We start from the raw sequence: 26,293 nt of genomic DNA, 5'->3' as shown, positions 1-26,293 counted from the left end.
TTGCTAAGGGTAAATTGAGTGGCTGCCACAACAATGGAGGCTGGTTAGCCAATGTCCACAGCCTCTCTGAGGTGCCTGAGTCCCTTCAAACCCAATCTAAGCATTAAAGCAAACCATGGCAGTAAGTATAAAATGATTCTAATATTTAGAATCTTGGGAGTGAAGAACTGAATTAGTTCCACCAAGTATGACTGTCTTGAGATTCCGTTGACTGTGTAGCAGTCATAACAACACAGGACTGTAGCAACTGCATAAATTGTCTTCCTTACTTGTTGTGTGAATGCTGATGTTTGCTTTCCTCCTCTCCTTCATTACTGTCCACCTTTATTTTATGTCAGGATTGTTACTACCTCCATACCAGTTAGTTTCTGCTCAGGAAGACCCCTGAGGCATATAAAATAATACCAGCTATTCTCATCCCTCCTGACTGCCCACCATAACCAAAAGCTTTCTGCTGGGCACACCACACACTTTGGTACACAACAGAGAACTCAGACTTGAGCTGAGCAGAAAACTTGCTGCTGTTTAAAGCGCTGAGAATAAGTGATTGTGGATGCTCAGGACATCTACATCCACACTCCCACCTTCCCCCCGGCCAGGCTCTGGGAATACCAAGGACAGGAAGACAGGAAGAGCCAGAGGATGGGGAGGAGGATGAGAAGTGCTGTCCCCTGGGAAGAGCATGGCTGATGCACACATGAACCCACAGCAGCTGGCATTACCTGTACATCAGGCTAGGTAAAAATTCCAGCGAGGAGGGAGAAGCTCCTGAGACCCGCCCCTAGCCGGAGAGCTACTGTTAGCTGATGGGTGCTGGGGCAGAGTCACTTTTCTTTGGAAGTGTGGCCACTGTGACCCAGTGGATGAGCACACATCAATGTACATGTGGCAGCACTAGTTAGACTCAGAGCGTCTAATCTGAAAGGAGGACATGAAGTTAGGAAGGAGATGTGATGAGAGAATCCTCGTGGAGAGGAAGATGGGGAGGGAACATATTCAAGCTATATTATCTATATGTATGAAATTTTCAAAGAACAAAGAAAAATATTTTTAAAGTATTGTTACTGTCGTTAACTTTATAAGTCACTGTTTTAGAATGCATGGGTGGTGCTGGATAAAACAGACACCACCCAAACAAGGCTATAGTGACAAATCTTTTCAGAATATGCAAACATCTTTGTGAAAAAGCATGGCCGTGTCTTATCAGGCCAAAGAAACATGCTAACCAAATAGAGGTATGTAAATAGGCGCTGTATTGTAACTTTCCTTCGTGGTGTGATCAAATATCTGACAAGAGCCACTTAGGAAAGGAAAGGTTTATCATGGCTCACAGTTCGAGGGCACAGTCCACCGTGTAGAGACGTCACATGACAGCAGGAGTGCAAGGCAATGGTCACATGACATCCACAGTCAGGAATCAGGGAGCGATGAACACTGGTGCTTAGCTTGCGTTCTCCTTTGTATCCTGTTTAGAATTTCAGCCCACCGTATAACACTGCTCACATTTAACGTGGGTTTTCCTACCTCAATTAACCAGTCTGAAAATATCCTGTCTTAGTTAGGGTTCCCATTGCTGTGATAAAGTACCACCATCAAAGCAATTTGGGGAAGAAAGGATTTATTTGGCCTATGCTTCCATAGCTTAGTCCATCACTGAAGGAAGACAGCACAGCAGCAAGGCACTGTCTTAGTTAGGGTTTTTATTGCTGTGAGGAGACACCATAACCACAGCAACTCTTGCAAAGAAAATATTCAAGTGGGGTGGCTCGCTTACAGCTTCAGGGGTTCTGGCCATGTCATCATGGAGGGGAGCATGGCAGCGTGCAGACAGACATGATGCTGGAGCTGAGAGTCCTGCATCTTGACTCAGAGGCAACAAGAAGTCGACTGATGATCAAACTGAGCAAAGCTTGAGAAAACGGACCTCAAAGCCCACCCCCACAGTGCCACTCTTCCTCCAACAAGGACACACCTCCTAATAGTGTCACTCCCTTGGGGGCCATTTTCTTTCACACCACTACAGATGGGAACCTGGAGACAAAAGTTGATGCAGAGACCATGGAGGGGTGCTGCTAACTGGCTTGCTCACCATGGCTTCCTCAGACTGCTTTCTTTTAGAACCCAGGACCACCTGTCAGGGGATGACACCACCCACATTGGGCTGGGCCCTCCTCCATCAATCACTAAGAGAATGCCCTGTTAGCTCAATCTCATGGAGGCATTTTCTACATTGAGATTCCCTCATTTCAGCCAACTCTAGCTTGTGTCAAATGGACACAAAACCAGCCAGGACATCTTCACAGACACACCCAGAAATGTGTTTTCATGTGATTTTAAATCTAGTTGAGTTGGCAACGTAGATTAACTATCGCAGGCGCTGAATGATCGAGTAGATCAGTCTCTTTAACCAAACCATACTCTTATTTCATGCTTGAGGTGTTGCCTATAATTTCTACACTTCCTTCACACATAGCTTACAGTTAGGGCTTCTGCAAAGGGGAAGGCCTGGGTAGAAAGGGGAAGAAGGTAAGAAAGGACTTTTTTGGGCTTCCAGTTCCCCTTGTGACCTGAGCAGCAGCAAACTATGGTGCTGTGCTTCTCCAGTCTTACCTCCTGCCCTGCCACACCTTTGCTATGACCCTTGGACAGTAGGAATTACCAACCCCTGTCCCCACCCCCACCCCCAGTGTGCTCTACACCTTCCAGGCCTTGCCATCTGAACCATGCAAGTACCTGCCACATTGCCTCTGCATCTGGATGTCAGCCATTGTGCTCTGAGGTTCCATTGCCTGCTCAACAGCAGCCTTTCCCAAGGAAGGGGCTTCCAAACTCCTCAGTTCTAGCGTCAGCACCTTTCCCTTCTGTCTTTCTTCCCCTTGCACTTTATGAGCTCCGGCTACCTCAATCTCTCTTCCTTGTTCTTTTAACTTTATAATAACTACACCACTAGCTTCTGGTAGATCACCTGTTTGTAATACCAAGTAATAAAAGAACATATAACATTTACAGAATAGGCAAGACCAAAATAGCATTTTGATCCTGATTGGCTGTGTTAAAACACAATAGTAAAAACTCAAATTATGCTTTGTGAGTAAACCATGATGGACAACTGCCTCAGTTTCTACTCTGAACTCTTGCCTCTCAAACTCTTTCAGGCTAATAGTCTGCATGTGTCTGTTCAACAGTGGGTTGAAGTTACTATAGTTCACGGTGGTCCAAACATCTGTGTCCTCTGACTTCCTGCTGAGGTGCTGGAGAGTGCCTGAATTTTGCATGTATTAAATGAAGTGTCCATACTTCTGTCCAGTTATGACCACAGAAGATATCTGATAAGGTCTGGGTAGGAAAGGGAGAGGTAGTCCTACTGTTGAAAGAGGAAATGCTGATTTGAAAGTCTCCAGAATGGGAATGGAGCTCAATGGTGGAGTTTGTCTAGGATGTGGGAGACTGTGGAGTCAATGCCTAACATTGCAAAATAAAATGAATTTATGTATATGCACACATATAATTACTACCATATAACATCTGTCTTACTTCATTTTCTTAGTTAGCTTAGTTAGCTTTCTATTGCTATGATAAAACATTGACCAAAGATAGGTATGGAAGAAAGGAAGTTATTTGGAATACATTTCCCCATCACAATTCATCACTGAAGGAAGTTAGAACAGGAATTCAAGCAGGAACCTTGAAGAAGGAACCGAAGCAGACATCTAGGAAGAATGTACTTAGTGGTTTGCTCCCCTTGGCTTACTCAGTTTACTTTTATACAAGTCATGATCAACTGCCTTGGGGTGGCAATGCCCAAAGCATGCTGGGCTCTCCCACATGGATCATTAATCAAGAAATGTCCCCACAGATTTGCCCACAGGCCAATCTGATAGAGGTGATGCCTTAATTGATGTTTTTCCTTCCCAGATAATTCTAGTTTGTATTAGCAAAACACTAATCACACACTCACCTTGTTGGCGTCTACAAAGACTACATATTACATTTTCCTTTCACTATTGCTCTTAATGTTCATTTTAATCTGAACACAGAGGGGACAAGGGGACATCCTGGTCCCTCCTCCCTCCTTTGCTGTAGGGAGACTGCTTTGGGCGAGGTGGGCTGTCACTAGGAAGTCAGCTACTCATCTATCAGACCTTTTTTTTTTTTTTTTTTTTTTTTTTTTGGTATTTATAAGTATGTGCTTTGTCATATGTGTATTACTTTGCATTTTTAAAAATTTTCAGTAAACACCAGACTCAAAACATTTAAATAGTGACTTGATGATAAAATTAGCCAATTGATATAAAAATATTCTAAAATTACCAAACATAAATAAAATCTTGGCTGGGTATAGTGCACATGCCTTTGTTCCTAGCACTTGGGAGGTAGGAGGAGATGAATCTCTGGTGCACTGGTACAGATAGAACACCCCCCCACACACACACACACATGCACACACACACATATACTACATGCTCACATGCACAGTAACCTAATGGGCTTTCACAGAAGTTTCTAATAATCATAAACATTAGCTTTATTCACGGATGCACTGTTGCAAGGATGATTTATGTTAACACCACAGCTCATTTTATATAATATACAGAGACACAAATGTGTATCTTTGAGTAGGCTTTCAGAGAATAATATATGAAGTTTCTATTTCTAGTACCCTGGAGATTTTCTTACAGTCTAGGAGACTAATAGCAATATTAGAATGGGGACAAAAAAAAAATTTGTAAAGAGGAAGAAGATCAGGTTGTGAAGGAGAAGCTAAGAACCCACTAACCTGTTCTTTCTGCTTTCAGGCACCTCAATTTGAGGAAGAAATAAGTAAGCAGGGAAAATTGGAAACCAGTTCTCTAAATTTATTCCTGATGTAGGCAAACAGAAACCAAAGGCTTGGTAAAAAAGCAAGGTTATGAGTTTAAAGAACATTAGTTTTAGTTTTTGTGGGCATGAGATTCAACACGGGGCCTCATGAATGAATTGCAAACACTCTATCACTGAGTTACATTGCAGTCCCTAAAGTATTCTTAAAGAGCCAGGCTGCTAGTGTATGTTATTAGTGCTATAATACCAGCACTTGGTGGTGGTGGAAGCTGGAGGATTAGCAGTTCAAGACCAGTCTCAGCTAAATAGGGAGTACATGGCCAGTGTTGATTGTATGAGGACCCTGTCTACTAACATTAAAAAAGCTGTCCTGAGTCAAATCCACAGAACTGTTTGTATTTTCTGGTCTCTTATGGACACATGGAAATAAAAAGTTAGAATTGTTTTAGAAACACGCAAACTTTGTTCCCTGAGGGAGTAACAATGCTTTAGAGTTGTCCTACTTCTTGAAAAGACCCAACAGTGGCATCCATTCTGACATCAACCATATTCTCACCATCCATGCCGTTGAGATGTTAAGTCTCACGCTCAGATGCCCAGACTGCTCTCCAAGTTCCCTCAGCACTGCTGACAATATCCTACCAGCAGAAAGGGTCACACCAGCCTGAAGGACACCTTGACTTACCATAATTCTAAAAGTTTTACTCTAAAGACAAAATTCTATCTCCTAACTCAATTACTACAGAGTGAGCAACTTACAAGGCTTACTTACTTTATGAATATGTAATTAATTATTCTTCTTCTATAAAGCAAACTGCACCTACTATCCACGGCTGTGGAAACCAATGGCAAGGATAATGGCCATGCTTTGCTCCAAGCCATACATTCATACATATGAATTCAAACATCCTGGATTTATTTCAGCACCCTGTCTGGACTGACTTGGACATGTGATTTACCACTAGGTAAGATCCAAGACAGATCCATCCATGTTTTCATGGTCTACACACAGCCCTGACATACACAGCATACTGAGCTGAAACATTGGACCAGATTCATTTGAGCCACAACCTCAGCTCTTTACAGGGAGTAGGGAGCAATATAAACCTACATGTTGGCTAGGTGTGAAGCAGCAGAGAGTGATGACAGCACATTTCTGTTCTAAAGGCACTCAGCTATTCTGGACTAGGTCCAAGCCAAAGATGGACACGTTTGGGATGAATGTGGCCAAACCTACTAGGGTTAGAACGGTGTGATAGGATACTTACAGAAGCACTTCTTTTGGGTACACACGAATGGCCAGTCCCACTGCTCCTACACTGGATCCCTTATTAATTCTAGTGTCATTTGAATGCAAACATTGTAATACTACAACTACTGATCTGATAAGCAAGCAGCTACTAAGTGTGTAATGGGCAAGTAAGTGGCATAGGTAATACTGATATACTGGACAAGGAATGATTCGTGTCACAGGTGGACAGACAGAAGGTATGCAACTTCACCGTGCTACTCAGAAAGGAGCTACATTCAAGTTGAGTTACTTATGTTTGCTACTTGTTATTTCAGGACCAAAGTTGACTCTAGGTAGCTTAAACTACAGAAAGCAAAGCTGCAGGTGAGGTCACTAGTAACCCAAATTACAGATCAAATCTATGCCCCTGGCTTAGTTTATTACATTAGAACAAGAGAGAGAAAAAGCAGCACATAGTTGGGATGTAAACAACATTTGATTTCAATACTTCACTACTGAAATTTATTGTCATGTCTATCCAGTTTTGTCTTTTATGGTTTCTATCTTGGAAGATATGCAAGGTGAGTGGGGCATGATGAAACACTGCCAGCAACTGGAAGTACTATACTTCATCTCCAAATCCAGTCCTGCAACATCTTACTTCTTATTCACTGTGTTGCAGCATGTATAGAATCAGTTAGTGGAACATGGAGGTATCGATATGCTTAGGTAAACACCCTAGAGATGTGGATTTGCCATCCCGATTCCTTCACACTCGATGATGTAAGTGTCTTTAGAGGCATCTTCTTCCTCTTCTGATTTTTTCACAGTAAATTTAGCCTGGAAGCAGAATATTAGTAGGTAAGGACACATGAAGAGGACAGAGGGACAATCCTAGAACTCTAAGGAGACAGAGTTAATATCAAATCCATTTGTTGAAAAAGGTACACACATAAAAATCAAGGGATCCGTGAAGAAATTCAATAGCTTATTTTGTCCTAGGACCATGGATGGCTCTTGTTCACCGTTGTAGAGTCTGTCAGAACAGAGAAGTCAAGCTCCCCTCCAGGCCCACTGACTAGGAAGACAGAGGCATGTGCAGCCAAGGCAAGCGTAGCTCCTGAAGCATCGGCTGTTGTGGGCACTTTTGTCTTCCCCTTTGTTTTTCTAAAACATAGGTCTGAATCATTTACCTGTCACATATGACAGTATTTTCTCCCATTAAATTTTTCCTGCCATTTAATTCTCTAAATACATATTTCCAGAAGCTAGTTCAGGAAGGATAGGTAGGCAGAGGGTGACTAAGCTTCATCAGTGAGCTTAACATTCTAGTTCTCACTTATTTGCTTAGTCGGCTTTGGAATGTGTGATCTGTCCCTGTGCTCTGGAAGCATCATTCTTAAGGTAAATGCAGTTCCTTTTAACAACAGTGAGTTTAATCAAAACAACTGAACAGGTTTAAGATTCAATTATGCCGGAACTTTTAGGAGTCTTTGAAAAACAACTTGAAACCATCATCCCGTGATCTTACTGAACAGCAAAGTTCACAAGCAGACATCTAAAAGTCACTGAAAGCAGAGCAAAGGAACCTAACTTTTTATGTAGTTATGGGTTTGCATCTTTATCTTTCAAATTACAAACATGAAAACATGAAACACAAGTAATGGGAAATCACTTCTTTCTAACACAATACTCACCTTTGCTAGTTGTTCAGCAAAATGTATAGCAGTCTGTGTGTGGAGTGTAACTGGTCCTGTTTTTATTCTGGAAATTCCATTGGCTAGCGCCATGAAAATAATCAGCTATTTAAAAACGAACAAAGAAGAAAAATCTCACAAATCTGCTAAAATTCAAAATAAGAAAAATGTTATTAGAAATAAAAAACAGGTTTTTTAAAAAGAATTAAAAGAATAATTTCCATTTTCTTTGTTTCCAGAAGCTTTAGAAGGTGACAGAGAGTATGTGTCAACCAGAGTCTATGACTTGATGAATGTTTAGCAAGACTGACTTTTAAAATCTATGTTTCAGGATAAAAGAAGAGCTGGACACTGATACACTAATTAGACCACACATTTCTCCCAGCTGGCCTACATGACAACTTTTTCTACTCTTCTAGAATTACATTTCAAAAGGTAAATGAGATTGCAGAATTCCTGGGAATATAGACTTAGACCAGAAGGCAATGACTAAACTTAAAGGAAAATTGTCCCAAGAAAATGGTCAGAAAACCCTGAAGAACCTTCTTCTTCTCCTTTTCCTTCTTCCCTCTGAGGATCAACCACATGATTCCAGGCACTTCAGGCAAGAGCTCTACCACCAGCCGGAGCACTCATTTCTAACAGTAGGCTGGGGACTTGAGAGGAACGTGTGGTAGAAAGAAAAACACAGACAGTGAAGCAGAAAAACATCTCTGCCAGGCCTGGAAGTACACATGTCATCCCAGCGCATCGGAGGCTGAGGCAGGATGGCAATGTCTCCAAAGGAGAGTGGAGGCACAAGAGTACCTCCCAATGCGAGTCCATCCTTGAGAAGGTGTGACACGTCCCAGCCAGCACGTCCCACAGGAATAGTGAATGAATGCTTAAGAAAGGTCTGGGCAGTGATGAATCTGGGAGTTGTCACTATGCAATTGGTACTTAAGTCATGAGACTAGAAAAGGTAACCAAGGAAGGGGAGACAGGTAAGAAAGCAAGAGCCTCAAGAACTTTAAAACTGACAAGAAGAAAACAGCAACTGATGAGCAAAGTGACTACAAGGGGAGAGAAGAACATTCCTGAAATAAGCAAAGAAAACCCCGAGAAGAAAGCAAGTGTGCTAATGCCAGGCCAAGAAAGGCAGGGATGCAAATTCCAGAAATAGACTTTTTTTTTTTTTTTTTTTGTTTTTTGTTTTTTGTTTTTTGTTTTTTGAGACAGGGTTCCTCTGTGTAACAGCCTTAGCTGTCCTGCAACTAGCTCTGTAGAAACAGGCCAGCCTCAAACTCACAGAGATCCACCTGCCTCTGCTTCCGGAGTGCTGGGATTAAAGGTGTGTGCCACCACTGCCTGGCCAGAAATATAAATTCTAAGAGAAAACTTTTAAAATGATTAGATAAGACTTTTTATAATTAAATAGCATGTGGAAAACTATATTCAAGCCAAGTACAGTGACACATATCTGTAATCCCAGTATTCAAGAGGCAAAGTGCATGTAGAGAATTCAAAGTTAGCTTGGACTACAAAGCAAGCTCCTGTCTCAAAAATAAATAAATAAACAAACAAATAAATAAATAATAAAAATAAAGGTTCCAGTATAAACACATCAAGACGGGAAATACCTTGCATTGAAGTGTCTGTATACTTGAAGCCATAATTAAAGAAACCTTTATTCAACATGATTGTGTTCAAATCTAACAAGAAAGATGGTTTTGATCCTGACAGTGTCATGGTCATTACCTGGTCTTGTAGATACTCGTCCACAGTGCCACCATGTCTAAGATTTGCTAACAGCATTTCAGCAGCTTCAATTCCAACCTTGTCTGCATTCACACCTAAAACATCAGGTGAAATAACAAAGAAATTAACAACAAATTACTCCAAGTCACCAAGTTTAACTAATTGAATAAGTGACACACCCTTGAAATCTCAGCACTTTGGAACCCACACAGGAATGTTCCAGGATCAAGGCCCTGTCCCAGAAAAACAACTGGAAAGTTTGTTACATCCCAGTTAGCACTGAGGTAACATGTTTTTAGGCTCTGGACTTAACCAATGCTCTTTTTTAGGAAGGATCTTACATTATTTAATCTTCTGAAACTTGAGAAATGCTAATGTGTCAATGCATAGGTAGAGGAAAAATAGCTGTTTCATGCATGCTTAAAAAAGATACACTAATTATGGAGCAAGTAAGATGATGGTTCAGTCAGTAGAAGTACCTGTGGCCACCTGACAACCCAAGTTCAAGTCTCAAAACCACCACGTGAAAATGGACTCCCGGAAGCGTCCTTTACCTCCCCATGTGCTCTGTGGTATGTATTTCTTAAAAACAGTAATCATGGCTGGGGTGCAGCTCAATGCTTGCATATGTGAGACTCTAGCTTACCCAGAGCTATGAAAAATAAGTACAAAAACAAAACCACAACAAAAACAAAAAAGCAGGGGTTGGAGATGGGTACAAAGTCAAGAGTACTGGATGCTTTTACAGAGACCCAGGTTCAATTCCCAGCACCCACATGACAACTCACAATTGTGGGTAATCCTAGTTCCAGGGAGTCCAACACTCTTCTGACCTCCCTGGGTACCAGGCATGAAAACGCTGCACAGACATACATGTAGGCAAAACACTCATCCATACAATTTTTTTTAAATTAAATTATAAGGCCAGTTTATAACATAGTTATAACGCAAAGCTATACCTCAGCTCCCATTCTAAGACTTGTGATACACAAGTTATAATAAATCACAGAAAATTTCATCAGAATTGAAGGAGTTTTCAATATCATCTTTAAAAGGAACAGGTGACATTCTCAGAGAAACCATTTAAAATTTAGTCTCTTTTACTGCGGGACCCAGAAGTTAGGGAGGTTGATGCAGGAGGCTTGAGTCAAAGGTCAGCGTGGGCTTCAGGGCAAGATACCATTGCATATGACAACAAATCCCAAACAAAAAGATCTGACATGTCCTAACTCCTTTTGAGTATGTCCCTTTTCTTGTATTTCCTACTTTTTTTTAATACATCCTTTGGTACAAAGATGAACATAAAATAAGTCTACCAGAAGTAATGAAAGCCAAATTCTCCCATATTCTTTAAAAGAAATCCTTGGCTGCAAATAAAAGTTCTTAGAAACTCAGAATAAGGCAATTTTGATTGCATTTTATGTCTTTACATTTACTGGATCACATATATGATCAAGTGTACATACACATACACTCACACATACACACACACACACACACACACACACACACACACACACACACACACACGAAATCATCTTTGAAAAATGTTCACAGGAAAGCTGAGCATGAGACAATCAGACAAACCCAAACTTTGAGGAATTCTGTTGTGAAAAATGTCCTGAACTTTTCCAGATGTCAGTATCGTGGGAATTAAAAAGAAAAGGCAAACAGAGAATCCTATACTAAAGAAAGACTCAACAGGGCACAGTGGCACACAGCTACAATCCCAGCACTTGGGAAGCTATGACAGGAGGGTTGCCAGGCTGGGCTACACAACTACCAGGCCAACGAGGGCTGACCTTGTCTGAAGAAAACCAAATAAAGTAATAAAGTAGAATAAGAGTCAAAAACATCCCAACACCACCAACACTATGTCAACATAAATAAAATAAATAAATAAATAAATAAATAAACCCACCCATCCATCCATCCCACATTGTTTCTAGGCAATGAAAGTTAATGTGTGGATACGTCTGTATAACGAATTCTTCAGGGGTAAAGCTGGCACTGTGAATCTGTGGTTATATGGAAATGCAGGCAGCAGTTTCATGACTGAGTCCTGGCACCCACAATAAACACTGAAGCAGTTCAGAAATGGACACAACATGAAGCTAAACCCTGACAACTAGTGGACCTAGGAGAGGGCGTGTGAATGACTACACCCTCAGACTTGAAGTCTGAAATTTTCTCAAAATACAAAGTTGGGAGAAATGAAAAATTTGCTAACTTTTATAGTCAACTCTATCTTTTAAATATGTCAGTCGTCATTCTCAACAGTCTATCCTGAAGAGACACAGGTGTTTTTAGTGACAGTGGGAATTACAGACCCCTCTCCTTCGTGTATACCTCTTTTGCCAAGGGATGAGCCAGCAAACAAGCAGCCAGTGGATGTCTCAGCAACAATGCTACACAGGAGGAAAAAAGGTATAATTACCTACACTGTAATACTCTGAATTTCACATAAATACAACACAAGAGGCTAGTTACTGTTAAACAGGCAAAGCTGAATCTGGTCACTATGCTGCAGTAGTGACACTCCTCCCACAGACAGCGAAGTCACTGACAATCCCCCATCGGCCCACTCGGGGGCAACAGGACTCCTCTGAGCAAAGTCTCGGCAGATTCTAACCCACTCACATGTAAAGAGTGCCACCACCCTCTCTACAGGGTGTTCTGTCGTTACCACTGAGAGGCTATGGACACACAGTGTTATAAAGTACTCTGTGGTCATCTTGAATAAAAAGATCTTCACATAGACTTGAGTTTTGCTCTACGTTTTTATTATATAGTACAACAGCAAAGAACGCAAGCACTTATTTTAAACTTAGTAAATTTCTGAATAAAGTGGCTTGAAATTTAAGTATCCACAAACTACTGTAATTCTACACTTCAAAAACATCAAATAATTTTTGTAACTCAATTCCTAACTGGATTAACATAATGTTTTTAAAGATAGCATTACCATGCTAAGTGTTTGTACATTAATTTCATACATAAGGTATCTTAAAAACTGGAAACATTTCTGTTAACATTATTTTTAAAGATGACTAGCTTAAATATTTCAATCCAGCAGGCTCAGTTGTTAACAAAACTACTCTTGCAGAGGACCCGAGTTCACAAAAGTACTTAGAACTCTAGCTCCAAGAGACCTGATGCTCTCTTCTACACTCCATGGGTGCCTGAACTTACATGCATACACTCACATGAATACACACATACACATAACTAAAATAATAGATCTTAAAAATATTTACGTTGACCACAACTGTTCCTCAGTATTCATGGGAAGTTCATTCCAGGGTCTACATAAGGATACTGAAATCCAAGGATGTCCACGTCCTTTATTTAAATGGCACCCTAGCAGTTAGCTCACACCTCTAATTCCAGCACTTGGTGGGGGAGGCACCAGGACTGCTGACAATCTGAGGCCAGCCTGGACTCGATGAAGAACCCAAGCTGCCTTCAAACTTGCTCTGCAGCCTAAGTTTAGGTTGCCCTCAAACTTGTGACTCTTGCCCCTGTCTCTTGAGTTTGGGATGTATTCCACCAGAATAATACATTAATTCACTAAAGTGTTGTTTTAGGTAGAAATGCCCTTACAAATATGCTGTAGAACTCTAAACTGAGCAAAAGCCCTTCGACTCTTTGATGGATAATGACTTCAGGATAACGTCTAAGTTCATGCTCTCACATGATTCCACTCCCATTGCCGAAGGCTTGGTCCCTGGACTCCTGTAGAGGCTGGATGTTGACATACAGATCCCTGATCTCCTTTCTGATGCATCGCACGGCTGCCGCTGCCATATCTTTTGCTACCTATTTTGGCAATCAAAAAGGAGAACATATTCATCACTGGTTATTTGGACGATTTGTTTTAAAACTTTGTTGGTCTTTTGTCTTTCATTTGATTCTTCAAGATAAGGTTTCCCTGTGTTATGTAGCCCTGGCTGTCAAAATGGCTTTAAATGCTTCAAAATTATGTAACAGTTAATTTTTTCCATGCATCATTTTGAAACTTCTAGAGAGAATACTGACTTTTAAGAAAATTTTAAAAGAAAACACATTCACGTTAAGTTCTGGGGAACTGGCGTGACAGTTCAGCAGTTAAGAGCACTGGCTGCTCTTGCAGAGGCTCTAAGTTCAGTTCTCAGCACCCACATGATGACTCACCCCTTAACTCCAGTCTCAGAGGGTTCCACATCCTCTTCTGACATAGGCAGACATAGGCACACACAAAGTGTACATACATGCATGAGGTCAGAACTCATATACATAAAAACAAAATGAACTAGGGCCTGGAGCAATGGCTCAGCAGTTAGAACAGTCTCCTCTTCCAGAGGACCCACTTTTGATCCCAAGCACCCACCCGGCAGCTCATGTCCATCTGTAACTACAGCCTGAAAGGGATCCGATGACCTCTTCTGGCCTCGGAAGACACTACATATACATGGAACAGATACACATGCAGGCAAAATATCTGCATACAAAAATAAAAAAACAAAACAAAGTTTACAAGTTCGAACTTACTCTGTAAGTTCAACACCAGCCTGGAGTACAGTGTGAGATCCAGGACAGCCAGGATATACACACAGTGAAACCTTATCTCAATAAACACCACCACCACCAACATACAAACAAACAAAAAAAAAAGAGAACCAACAAAGTTAAAAACAAAACAAACAAAACAGTTCTGCCAGGTAGGGTGGGGCATGCCTTCAAAGCCAGCATTTGGAAGGCAAAAAAAAAAGGAGTTTGTGTACATGGCGAGTTCCAAGCCAGCCAGAGTTACATGATAAGACCCTGTTCAAACAAAATAAATATGTTTCTTGGGCCACCTTGGTTGAGACAGCTCAGTGGGTAAAAGCACCTGCTACCAAGCCCGCTGCCATGAGTGGGATCACATGGTGGAGGGAAATTGTTCCTGCAGGTTAACCTCTTTACCTCCATGAACGCACCATGGTGTGTGTTCCAACCCCTATTCCCACATGTGTGCCATGGAATGCAGCCCAATCCTACCCACACAAAAGAAATACATAGGATTAAAAGTAAACGTTCTCAGGCTGGGCCTGTAGCTCAGGTGGTAGTGTTTGCCTAGGTCACATAAATCCTGGGTTTACTAGGCCTGTAAGTTCAAGGCCATCACCAGCTACATCAGAGCTACATGAGTCCCTGTTCTGAAAAACAAACTAACAACTTTCTAGAGGCGGAAACAGGAGCACTGAAAGTTCAAGACCATTAGATCTACCCAGTAAGTTCCAGAAAGCCTGGGTTATTTGTGAGACCCTGCTTTAAATAACAACAAAAACTTCAAAAAGGTAGAAAAATCATCAAACAAAACCTCAAGTTGTCTGAGACTCTTATTTTGAAAAGAGAGTATTTGTTGTAGTAATGTCAAGGTGTTCATATACAGAGTACTAAGTCAACTTACTTTTAATGGCAAAACCCCAGCCACGAAAGCTCTCCCATAAATCTTGGTCACAGAGCCACGATCAGTCAGATTTATTGGGTCCAACCGTTTAACTGGTGACATTTGGACAATCACTTCACCGCCCCCTTTTGGGTAATAACCCCTAGGAAAAGTAGAACAAATACCTACTTTGTAACTGAGTACATGACAAAGTAAAGCTTCACAATGCATTGCAGTAACAGGAATGATAACAAAAGATATATAAATTGTGGAACTTCATGCAAAGGTCTAAGTAATATCTGCAGTCTCCGGATGTCCCCTGTGGTCTTAGGATACATGTGACTAGTGAAATGATGAAGTATAGCTCCTAGGTAGAATGCATACTTAGCATGTGAACAGGAGGTCCTGGGTTCAATTCAGAGCATTCAAAGAAATCATCCTCCCAGCTACATGAGGCTATTTCGAGTACTTAAAGGGTACAGTACAGTGAGAACTACTTAAGACAGCAGAGAACATTTTCCTCGATATAAGCAACTTCTATTCAAAGAGCTGTTTGAGAGCATAAGCCCTGCAATGCTGACTTCTGCTAGTTTCTGTCTTCCAGGAGGAAAACAACAGCTGGCATATGACAGGCACTCAGATTAAACCTGATGAAAACATAAGCTGCCAAACACTGGCAAACTCTTAGCTGAGTTCCATGCATTGATTGCAGATGCTGGGAAGCACCTTCCATCCTTAAGAATCTGGTTCTGGTAAGGACATGATGTAGTTTACAATCTACTCAGATTGTAAGTATAGCTACAAAGAGGTGCCAGACATAGTTTACAATCTAAGACTGTAAGTATAGCTGCAACGAAGTACCAAAAGATGAAATGCATCTATGCATGATAAGCATGAAATGCATCTATCAACAGTCCACAGGAATTATTAATTTTAATTATTTATTTATGTATTTTGGTTTCTTGAGACAGGGTTTCTCTGTGTAACAACCCTAGCTGTCCTGGAACTAGCTCTGTAGACCAGGCTGGCCTTGAACTCACAGAGATTTGTCTGCCTCTGCCTCCCAGATGCTGGAGTTAAAGGCGTGTGCCACCATCTCCCAGCCAAATAGAAATTTTTACTTTCTATCTTCAAATATGATTTCTAATTTTTAAGTGAGCAGGGGATAGATAACATGGGGCAAAGTAGTTTAAGACAGCGGGAAACCAAGTTAGACTATGACAACTCGAGATGAAACTCGAGAGGAAAACTGTAGCAAAACCATAAAGCATTAAGCTCCAGGATGAACACTTTTGTTACTGAACAGCAAGGGACAGCCTTACAGACATCCCTAAAGGCCGGGCTTTCTTAGGAAGTCAGTTTTGACTACCCTGTGGAACAGTCTCTTTATGACCCCAGAGTGCCTAGTGACGTTGTCCACACAGAGACCTCTCTGCCTGCTAAGAGGCATGGATAACACAGCAGTGGTTAACACAGGATTGGATAACACAGGTGTGGATAAATGAATTATAAAAATCTCCATGTAGAAGTTCTCATGAAAATATTTCTCTCAAGAAACAAATGAACACTGCAGATAGCTGGTAAGGTCCCATGGCTTTACATAGTATCTTTAAGCCACAAAGCAGAATTAATTTATGTAAGAAATTTATTATGAAGCTGGAGGTGTACACCTTTAAAGCCTGCACTTAGGAGACAGAAGAAAGAGGATCTCTGTGAGTTTGAGGCTAGCCTGGTCTACAGAATGAGTTCCAGGAGAAACCTCACCTTGAAAAATCAAAAAAAAAAAAAAAAAAAAAAAAAAAAAAAAAAGAAGAAGAAGAAATTAACACCAAAGACACATTAACAGTATCAGAGTAGCAATTCTCTAAAAGTAACTTTCCCACTGATTTTGGAACATGTAATAGACGAAAAAAGGTTAAAAGCTGGGGATATAACTCATCGACAGGGCACTGGCCTGGCATGCACAAGTCCCTGCCTTCAGAAGGGTGGAGCACCAAGAATGGCATCACTTACCTCATTTTAATGTCACAATCAAATTTGAAACCGAATTTCTCAACGATTGGCTTGAAAACCTGAAAAAGTCAGTTGTTATTTTAGCCACCAGTATGCAGATTCAGCAAGTTCAATTACTTTTCTTATTATTTATTCCTTTAAATGTCATTTTACATTCCAGCCACAGCTCTCCCTCCCACACCTCCTCCCCGCCCCAGCCCACCCCCAATCCATTCTTCCTCATGGGTAAGGGCTCCCATGGGAGTCAACAAAGTCTGGCACAATAGGCTGGGCACAATAGGCCCCTCTGCCACCAAGTTCAGTTATTAAATGGTGCTACAGATACACAGGGACAACAAATACCAAGACCAATTCTATTGTTCATATGAAAAATCTGTTATACAGCTACAAGTTTAACATTTAGTTAAACAGAACTGTGCAAGGCTAATAATACTAGATGGTATCAAAAGTGTGCACTAAAAACACAAGAGGGCGCTGGTGAGCAGCCTTCTGTTATGCATTGTTTCTCAATACTACTGAAATCTTATTAGACACCTCACCCTCGCTTTTTCTCATTTCATATTAGAAACATTTTTTTGTGACACCCTAAGTTCTTCCCAAGCAATATTTAGATAACATGACACCTGAGCAGAATTTATTGAACCCCCCCCCCCTTCTAAGGCAGTGGTTCTCAACCATCCTAATGTTGTGACCCTTTAACACTGTTTCTCATGGTGTGGCGACCCCCAATCATAAAATTACTTCATTGCTACTTCGTAACTGTAAGTTTGCTACTGTTATGAATTGTAATATAACTAACTATCTGATACGCAGGATATCTGACATTCCACCCTGGAAAGGGGTTGCATGTCCCACAGGCTGAGAACCACTGCTCTAAGGTGTCATGCCTATGTATGCTGTACAATGATGTAACAGTTAATGCAAGCTATGATCAATGATCTTTAACATTTGCCTTTTGCAGGAGCTTATACTGAGTAGTTTCCTCTGTGTGAATTACTAGGTGCAGGAAGAGGCTTTCATTACACATCTCAGCACACTGTCTAAACAGATGATGCCATCCATCACACCCACAGTGCTTCAGGAGATAGTAATTAAGCCTGGAAGCCACAAAAACATATGCCATCCACTCGAGAGTTTTGTTCCTTTCTCTAGGTTATCTCCATGTGTGTAGGAGCTAGAGACACTAAGTTTCTGTTGTGTTTCTTTCAAAGACAAGAGCGGTAATGCAGCCCAGGGCAGAGCACTTACTTGCCTAACATATATAAAACCCTGGCTTTTTCCCCCAAACATTTCAAAAACTCAAATTGGGGGTGGGGTTTGGGGGGGACTGAAGCACACAGGCCATCTAGCGCTGGGTAGGATGCAGGAGAAGGAGTTTTCATGGGGTAACAAAAGGGTTAGGGCATTCAAAATTGCTAAAAGATGGAAACAATTCAAGCAGCCTTCAACTCATGAACAGATGAACAAACTGGTTCATTCATAGAAATAAAACTACTTGGCCTTTACTGCAGTAACACTAGGAGTCTCAAATTTATTATGAAAGTGGAAAAAAAAAAAAAAAACTAGATCTAGGAGCTAGCACAAGAGTTCGGTTGGTAGAGCGCTTGGCTAGCACGCACACTTGGCTGGCACGCATGCTTGAGCAGCATGCACCAAGTCATTTTCCAGCATAAACTAGCCATGGTGGTACACACTTTCAACTCGAGCTCTGCAGATGGAAGCAGGAGCATCGGAAGCACAAGGTCACCCTCCCTACACAACAATTCAAGGCCAGCCTGGGACACATTGACCCTGTTTGAAAAGAGCAAAGAAAGATCTAATTCTAAATAATACAGAGAGCATTACTACTTTAGATGACATCGTGAAAAAGGCAAAACTAAGAGAAAATAGAATAGTAGTTGCCAGGAATTGGGACAGGACTAGCTACAAAGGGTATGTCATTTTTTTTTTTAAATGAAACTATTCCACATTTTAGCTATGGAAATTGGTTCATAAGTAGCTATATAAACAAAATTCCTAAATTTAATTGTAAAGAATTATTGTGCTGATAGTTTGTTTATGATCTAATAAAGCTTGCCTGGAGATCAGAATGCCAAGCTAGCCCCAGCCATAGGGGCCAGACAGTGGTGGAAGACATCTTTGACCCCAGCAGTCACACTAGTTAGCCACAGAAACTGGGTGGTGGTGGTGCACGCTTTAATCCCAGCACTAGAAGGTAATGTAAGACAGGAGCTCAGGGTATTCAGTCTGCAGTCACTCTGAGGACAGGATTGCCCTGGCCTTAGTACACGTAAGACCTCTCTAGTGGTTGGCTGCTTTGCTTTTCTGATTTTTCAGATTGAACTCCAGTATCTGTCTCTCAGTTTTTACTATTCATGCTACACTACAAATTATGCCACAATAAACCAAGAAAAAAAACCACATTAGTACAGACTGAATGTCCTTATCTAAAAAAATCTAGACCCACAAATACGTTGAGCTTCTGACTGTCTCAAATTCTGTAGTATTTGCACATACACAAAATTCACTCATGTTTCATACTTGCTAGACACAGAACCTGAGTGAATGAATACCACCTGCACCTGGGTTGTGATCACAGCTCTTCACAGGAAGTCAGGGGGAAATGCCCCACTTGTGTTCCTCAGAGGAAAGGTATATGCATGCCTGCACTCTCGTGGTGGTCAGCTCTGGCCCTGGGCTGTGTGTTCCGGGGGCTGAGCTCAGGGCACCAGGCTCACATAGCAAGTGCTTTTTTTGTTTTTTGTTTTTACCCAATGAGCCATCTCACTGGCTCAAATTCTGGCACACTTAATACTTCAGTGGTACATTCAACTTTTCCCCCTATAAGCATGCCAATGCTAAAATAAAAATAGATGATTTATATAACTGATATAATTTATATAATTACGCTTTTAGGCCCTTAAAAATCTCAGTCTGAACACTATCCTAATTTATAACGCAAACCCTAAAGTAAACCTTAATCTGCCCCCTCACCTGCAACAGAACCAGAAAGCATGCCTCAACAGGAATGTCCACAAAAATATAGCACCCACATTTAAAGAGGGAGCATGAGGTCGCCCCTTACCATCATGGTGTAATCAATCTGCGGTGCCATTTCAGCATTAGTCCCGCCTTTCAAACGAAGCTCGGATGGAGACGCGGCAAACAGAACACAAGGCATTGAAACCTGCATCAAGAGGCACACACTCCTAAGGGAAAGGCAGAACACATAACTGTGCAGTCTTCTGAGTCTCAGAACAGCTACACTCGTTACTGTGCACCAGAGTGACTTGCAGCCCAGACAATGGAGAAGTTAGAACACTGCAGTGTCTGTAGGGTCAAACCCCGAATCTTAAGGAAATATTTCAAAGTAGAAAGATGACGGGCAAACTGGGTTGAGGGAATAAATCAATAATAAAAGGCTTCAGCCTCTCAACTGTGAGGCCTTGGCTGAGTACCCGCCACCACCAAAAATATTTAAATTAAAACGTAGCCGGGCAGTGGTGGTGCACACCTTTAATCCCAGCTCTCAGGAGGCAGAGTCAGGAGGAAATCTGTGAGTTCGAGGCCAGCCCGGTCTAGATAGCTAGTGCAAGTGCTACACAGAACTCCCCTGACTTGAAAAACCACAATAAATGAGTAAATGAAAATAAAAATACAGATCTAAGTTTGGATTGAAGGTTAAACATATTATCTATGTGACTCTGGCTAAGTTCTGATACTTCCACAGTAACATTATTGTCAGTAAGTAAACAAAGAATAAAAGCTTCAAATCTTTTTTTAAAAGTATTCTTGAAAGCAGTTTATGGAAATGCATTCAGAATAGCCAAGACTAGAAATATTTACCTACTTATACCTGGGACATCCATGTATAAGACACTGCTTGAATATCAAGTCACCGCACATTCCTACCATCAGAGTTCATGTGACAGGATGGCCTTTTACAAAGACTGGAAACTGAATGCTTCACATGAGCTTTCTCATTGTAATCAACATGAAGAATCACAAAAAATTAGTCACAGAATGTAAAGTGTTTTTTAAAATGAAGTTATTTGGTCAGATTTTTCAAAATGGTTAGTGCCCTTCTTCAAAATGAAAATGATCACATTCCTAAGTAAGTTACAGTTTTAATGGGAATTAGATGTAGCATCTATAATCAAAAGAAATTCTTTAACATCATACAGCAAAGATACAAGTACACTAAACTACGAAGTCTATTTCTGGGCCATGGGCTTCTCAAAAAGACTCTGCTGTCTGTCTGTCCCCAGTGTTAACAACATTTCTAGTGACTCTTTTACTCTAAAGGACATTTAAAGTCTCCATTACTGATAAGAAGTTTCATCAATTCTCTAAATATTCACTGGATGAGTAATACATGTAGTATTGGAAAAGCAAATACAGGCAATGTAATATATTCTCTCCTAAGAAGTGGCGTCTAGGAGCAAACAGAAAAGAGATGTTTAGCTTCCTTCCAAACCAAAGTTTGTAAGGGCTGAGTCCATTATTCAATATCTTCTAAGCAATCCAACGATTCAAGTACTGATATTCTCCTAGATGAAATTAGATTCTGAAAACAGTAATGAAAACCTTACTTTCAGAAAAGTAAGGAACCACAAAACCAAACACAGGACAAAACTCACAGTACTGCAATCACAACCTGAGATAAAATGCAGTATGATTAAAATGTAAAACAGACTTTCCTGCTAGGACTCTACCATTCTTAATCTCCTATGTGGAACCGGACTATCATCTTCAAACTTAATTCCCTCACTTGCTAATATATTAGGAGGCAAGGGATGGAAAAAGGCCTTAGCCAGGAAAGGCATGTGACACAAGCCTAATGACCTGAGTTCAGTTCCTGTGTCCAAGACAGTAGGAGGACAGAACTGATTCCCACAGGTTGTCCTCTGACCTCCACATACTCTCCAGTGTTCGTGTACACACACACACACACACACACACACACACACACACACACACACACACACACACGTGCGCAAGCACACACAAATACAAATAAATGAAAGTTTTAAAAGTTAGGAGACAAAAGGCCTAAATTCTAATTTCTTACCCAACTCTAAGACAGTGGGCAAATCACTTCACACCAGTGGGGTTTGACTCCCTAATTCAGAACATGGAAGCAGTGTGTGATATTTTGTTATCACACGACATGGAAGGTTTAGAATTAGCTTTCTCTTACAGCTACAAAAGCTATGACTGTTTTAGATCATTTTTAGGATGATAACTCTGACCTGACAAAAGGTTTGTAATTATCCTGTCTTACTCTGTCAAATTCTTAGTAACAGAAGATTACAGTTAAAAGAAAAAGCTACTTGAAAAGGCTATCAGGTCTGGGGATGGACTTCAGTGGTAGAGCATATGCTTGAGACAATGAGTTAGCACTCTGGTACTGGGGCAATAGATGGGTGTAATCGGTCAAACAGCTCACCGAAGCAAACCAAACACTGGTTCCTCTCCACATTCCGTTATGGTCATTCTGCTGTTATTGTGGGATGATATGAGGGATAACTAAGAAATTTGTTAAGGTAGCCATTTCCCAAAGGCTGGGTGGTTTTCACTGGGGTTCTGTTATTCATGTTTTGTTTGCTTTCTGGTAGTGGGAATTGAACCCCAAGTACTTTTTACATGCTAATCAAGCACTCCAGCATGACCCGCAGCTCCATTTCCCAAGGGGAACAGGGGTAATCAGGATAGCTAAAACTTTTAGACTTGAGCACTTTGCCTCTCCTGCAGTGCTACAGATTGAACCTAGGATCTTGGACATGCAAGGCAAGCCTCCAAAACTTTCTAGAGTCAAACAGATTTATTACAACAATAAGGGGAAACCAGCTACAGTGACAAATACCTATAAGCTCAGCACCTGGGATGGTGGAACAGGAGAATCATGAGTTCAACATCAGTGTGGATGATATAGGAGACCTTGTCTCAAAAGTATAATAGCAACAACTGCCAGATGCAGTAGCGCACGCCTTTAATCCCAATATCAGAAGGCAGAGGCAGGGAGACCTCTGAATTCGAGGCCAGCCTGATCTACAGGGTAAGTTACAGGACAGCCAGGGCCACCCAGAGAAACCCTGTCTCAATAAATGCTACAGCTCAACAAACAGGCCTGCAAAGTTTCACATCCATTGTCTTGAACCCTGAAAAGTCTATTATTGACATTTTAAAGGGGAGAAAACTGAAATCTCAAAGGTTAAAGAGCATTCCCAGAAAGTATCTGAGAAGCCTGGATGGAGTATTAAGTGAGACATACCCTGCTGTCTTCGTATCTGCCGTGTGGACTCCGCCTCTGATCTTCTCTGGTGTGAAGGTTATCTCTGTTGAGCCGATTTCTGCCCCCTCCAGGTGCCCATCACACAAATCACGAACCATTTCCAGTCCAGATAAATGCTGAGGCCTTCAGGTCATAATACTGTATCAAGATGTGCGTGCTCAGACTGCCTACACCCCACTCTATTAGCATCAAGACATGCAAGCTCAGACTGCCTACACCCCACTCTATGACAAGGTCACAAAAGCAACGGCCCAGAAAGCAAGTGTGGTGTATTCAATGGCACAGCTTCAATGGGAGTTTTTTTAACACACTTGGACTCACTGCTTATGGGCAACTTCTTAAAGGTTCCAAGATTGTATTTAGGCTACAAACACACTGATGAACTGTTACAAGCGTGCAAAAAAGGAAAAATAAAACTACCCTTGCCTGCACTCCACTGAATAAACAACTTGTGACATCTGTATGGCCTGAACGATGTCTTATCCCCTAAATTTCTATGCTGAGGCCGCAACCCACAAAAATGTGATCGTTTAAATAAGACCCTTTAAAGATATAATTAACTTACAGAGAGGCCATGAGGGTGTGCGCTAACAATTTCCTGTAAAGAGATTGACTGACAGACTGACGGACCGACGACTGAATGGGGACATAGGGATGTTGTTCAGTGCCTACAGGTGCTTGCACAGTATGGAGGAGGCCTTAGGTTTCATTCCCGGAACCACGTGAACTGGACATGGTGGCCCACAGTTGTAATTCTAACATTTGAGAGGTGGAGGGAGGAGAATCAATACTTCAAGGTAATTCTCCCTATCTAGGGAGTTCGGAATTACCCTGGGCTAGATGAGATCTTGCAATAAGAATAAGAATAAAAATAAGATGGGATCCTACAGGGAAACACAGTGGACAAACTACCCTCTTTCAATGCGTCCCGAGGACAACTCGCACCCTGTCTTAGGGCCAGGAAATGAGGGCGAGGGCTGCACTCTGGACGCTGCCTGGGGCATCCTCCGCCCCACAAAGCGGGTTCCCCCGACCCCGGGTCTCCCAGCCCGCCGACCTAGGCTCTGCGGCCCGGCTCCCCGCCCGCCCTCGGTACCTGAGGCCCGGCGTGCTGCGGCCAGCGCGGATCTTCTGCACGCGCAGGGGGAGGCCCAGGAGGCAGCTCAGGGCGGTGGAGACCCTGAGGATCTGGCCGCCCTGCAGAGGGCCGGGGAGAAGAAACGAGAGACGTTGACCGGAGGCCCCACCGCCACGCCTCGCCCCGGCCCCACGCAGCCCGGACTCACCCCTTCCATGATCCCGCCGTCCACCTCCACCCGCTGCCCCTCCATCGCTGGCACGCGTGAGCCCGGCCCGCAGCGACCACGCCCCGACTGCCACCGGGAAAGGACGAGGAGCCCGTGTGCCCGCAGCCGGGACACTGCGCTTCCGGGCCGAGCTTGACGGAACAAGAAAGAATCAGCGCCTCCGGGATCCCTTCCTGCGCGAACCAAACTCTCCGTGGACCTGGCCCGCAGTCTGTACGCATGCGCGCTGCCCAGCGCTCAAAGAGGCTGCGCAGGGAGTAGTCGGTGGGAGCCGGGCTGACCGCAAGGGGGCGATACAGTGGAGCCTTCAGGTTCCAGAAGACATTTCCGCAACTGGCACATTCTTCAGTTGCCGGTCTGGCTGGTATTTTATCTCTGCACAGTCGTGTGTAGTAGCTCTGACTCCAGCATCCTCGAGTGCCTAAAAGACTGGGAAATGAGTCTGCATTGTCTGAATTGTGTGATGAAAACATCACTATTGTCTAATCTCAGTATTGTGTTAACTCGATATTCTGGAAACAGGTAGATTACGTCTAACCAATCTAGAACATGCTCCAAGATAGTAATCAGGGAAGAACTCATAGCTGAGATTTGGAATATTAGCTATGGTTGTATGGTTCAGCCATCCACCCTCAGTGGCTAATCCAAAAAAAAATGAATAATAGTGAAAATCAGAAAACAGATTTGTTAAATATGGTCCTGTTGGGAAGAGAAGAAATAGAACCAAGTCTATCATCTTCAGGGTCCTGATGTAAAGTTTAGTTTTAAGTAGGGGGCAATAGAGACACACAAGTGGTCCTGGTAAAGGTGTGGTTCAAGCCCAAACCGGCCAGTCATTGACTTAGTCTCTCCTGCAAGATGGACTAGCAGTTCAGAAATGTGAACTCTTCCTGGAAGGCAAGCTTTTTTCGGCCTCTTGCTGGCATGAGGACCCCGGCTTTTCCCTAGTCCCATGAGATTCTTAGAACAAGTTCATTGTCTCATAGTCTGCTAACCAAAGGGAGCGCCACAAGCCCTTCATCAGTATGAAGAAGATGAATTAGAAGCCTAAGAGCCTAAAGGAAGAAGTACCAGTTATGTAATTTTATAGGCAAGAAATAATGAGAAGTTGAAGCAAGGCTGTGGCTTTGGGAACAGAATGTAAATGTTGTACTTTTAAAAAATTAATGTTTTTATGTGTATCAGCATATTGCCTACACATGCATCTGTATACCACATGTGTGCCTGGTGCCCACAGAGGCCTGAAGAGGGCAAAGAGTTCCCAGGGACTGGAGTTACAAAAGACAGTGACCCACAAAGTGGGTCCTGTGGAAAAGCAGCCATCTCTCCAGCCCCTGTGGTAACTTGATTATCTTACATATTGGGTTCCTACTGCAGAAACATAGCCTTCTCTGAAGAAAGCTTATCCTTTTTATTTATTTGTTTATCACAGTGCTGGACTTGTATTGAGTTTTCATGCACAGCAAATAAACACTCTACCCAACAGCTGTGTCCCCACCCCAGCTTATGCTTTTCTGATTTCTAACTCTACCTGTGAATCCTTGGCTCTGAACTGTTTGCACCAACCTAGCCTCTCTTGGTGGTCGGAGGAAGTGGACAAGATAAAAAGTGTGGTGTAGAAACCAGCCAGAAACTATAGATTGTAACCGACTTTGCAGGAATGAGTAAAGTCTACGTAGACATTTGGAATTGTGATTTCCCCCCCCCCCCAGGAATCTTATGCTGAAAAAAGGAGGCTAAAGCCTGGTACCAGTCAGCCAGACAACTTGCCAACAGGAAAGA

At 42.1% G+C, this 26,293-nt stretch overlaps 1 protein-coding gene across 1 annotated transcript; it reads right to left on the bottom strand.

Moving 5' to 3' along the window:
• Positions 1-6,458: 6,458 nt before the first annotated feature.
• On the bottom strand, positions 6,459-24,730 carry Rtca (RNA 3'-terminal phosphate cyclase). Its single transcript, XM_051185620.1, has 11 exons — positions 24,491-24,730; positions 24,301-24,401; positions 23,184-23,327; positions 19,995-20,118; positions 16,910-16,968; positions 14,918-15,059; positions 13,181-13,305; positions 11,836-11,894; positions 9,487-9,581; positions 7,750-7,854; positions 6,459-6,892 (listed from the first exon to the last, which is right to left on the bottom strand). The coding sequence occupies exons 1-11, from the start codon at positions 24,533-24,535 to the stop codon at positions 6,791-6,793; spliced, it is 1,101 nt and encodes a 366-aa protein (XP_051041577.1). The 5' UTR covers positions 24,536-24,730; the 3' UTR covers positions 6,459-6,790.
• Positions 24,731-26,293: the final 1,563 nt, after the last annotated feature.

The sequence above is a fragment of the Phodopus roborovskii genome, unplaced genomic scaffold (genome assembly GCF_943737965.1).
Source record: "Phodopus roborovskii unplaced genomic scaffold, PHOROB, whole genome shotgun sequence".
NCBI classification, from domain to species: domain Eukaryota; kingdom Metazoa; phylum Chordata; class Mammalia; order Rodentia; family Cricetidae; genus Phodopus; species Phodopus roborovskii.
This window is presented reverse-complemented; position numbering and strand designations above follow the sequence as displayed.

Coding starts and splice junctions, on each gene's coding strand:
- Rtca (XM_051185620.1), bottom strand. CDS start 24,535: ATGGAGGGGCAGCGGGTGGAGGTGGACGGCGGGATCATGGAAGGG. Junction 20,119..23,183: donor GCAGATACGAAGACAGCAGG/GTATGTCTCACT, acceptor CCTTTCCCTTAG/GAGTGTGTGCCTCTTGATGC. Junction 15,060..16,909: donor GATTGTGACATTAAAATGAG/GTAAGTGATGCC, acceptor TACTTTTCCTAG/GGGTTATTACCCAAAAGGGG.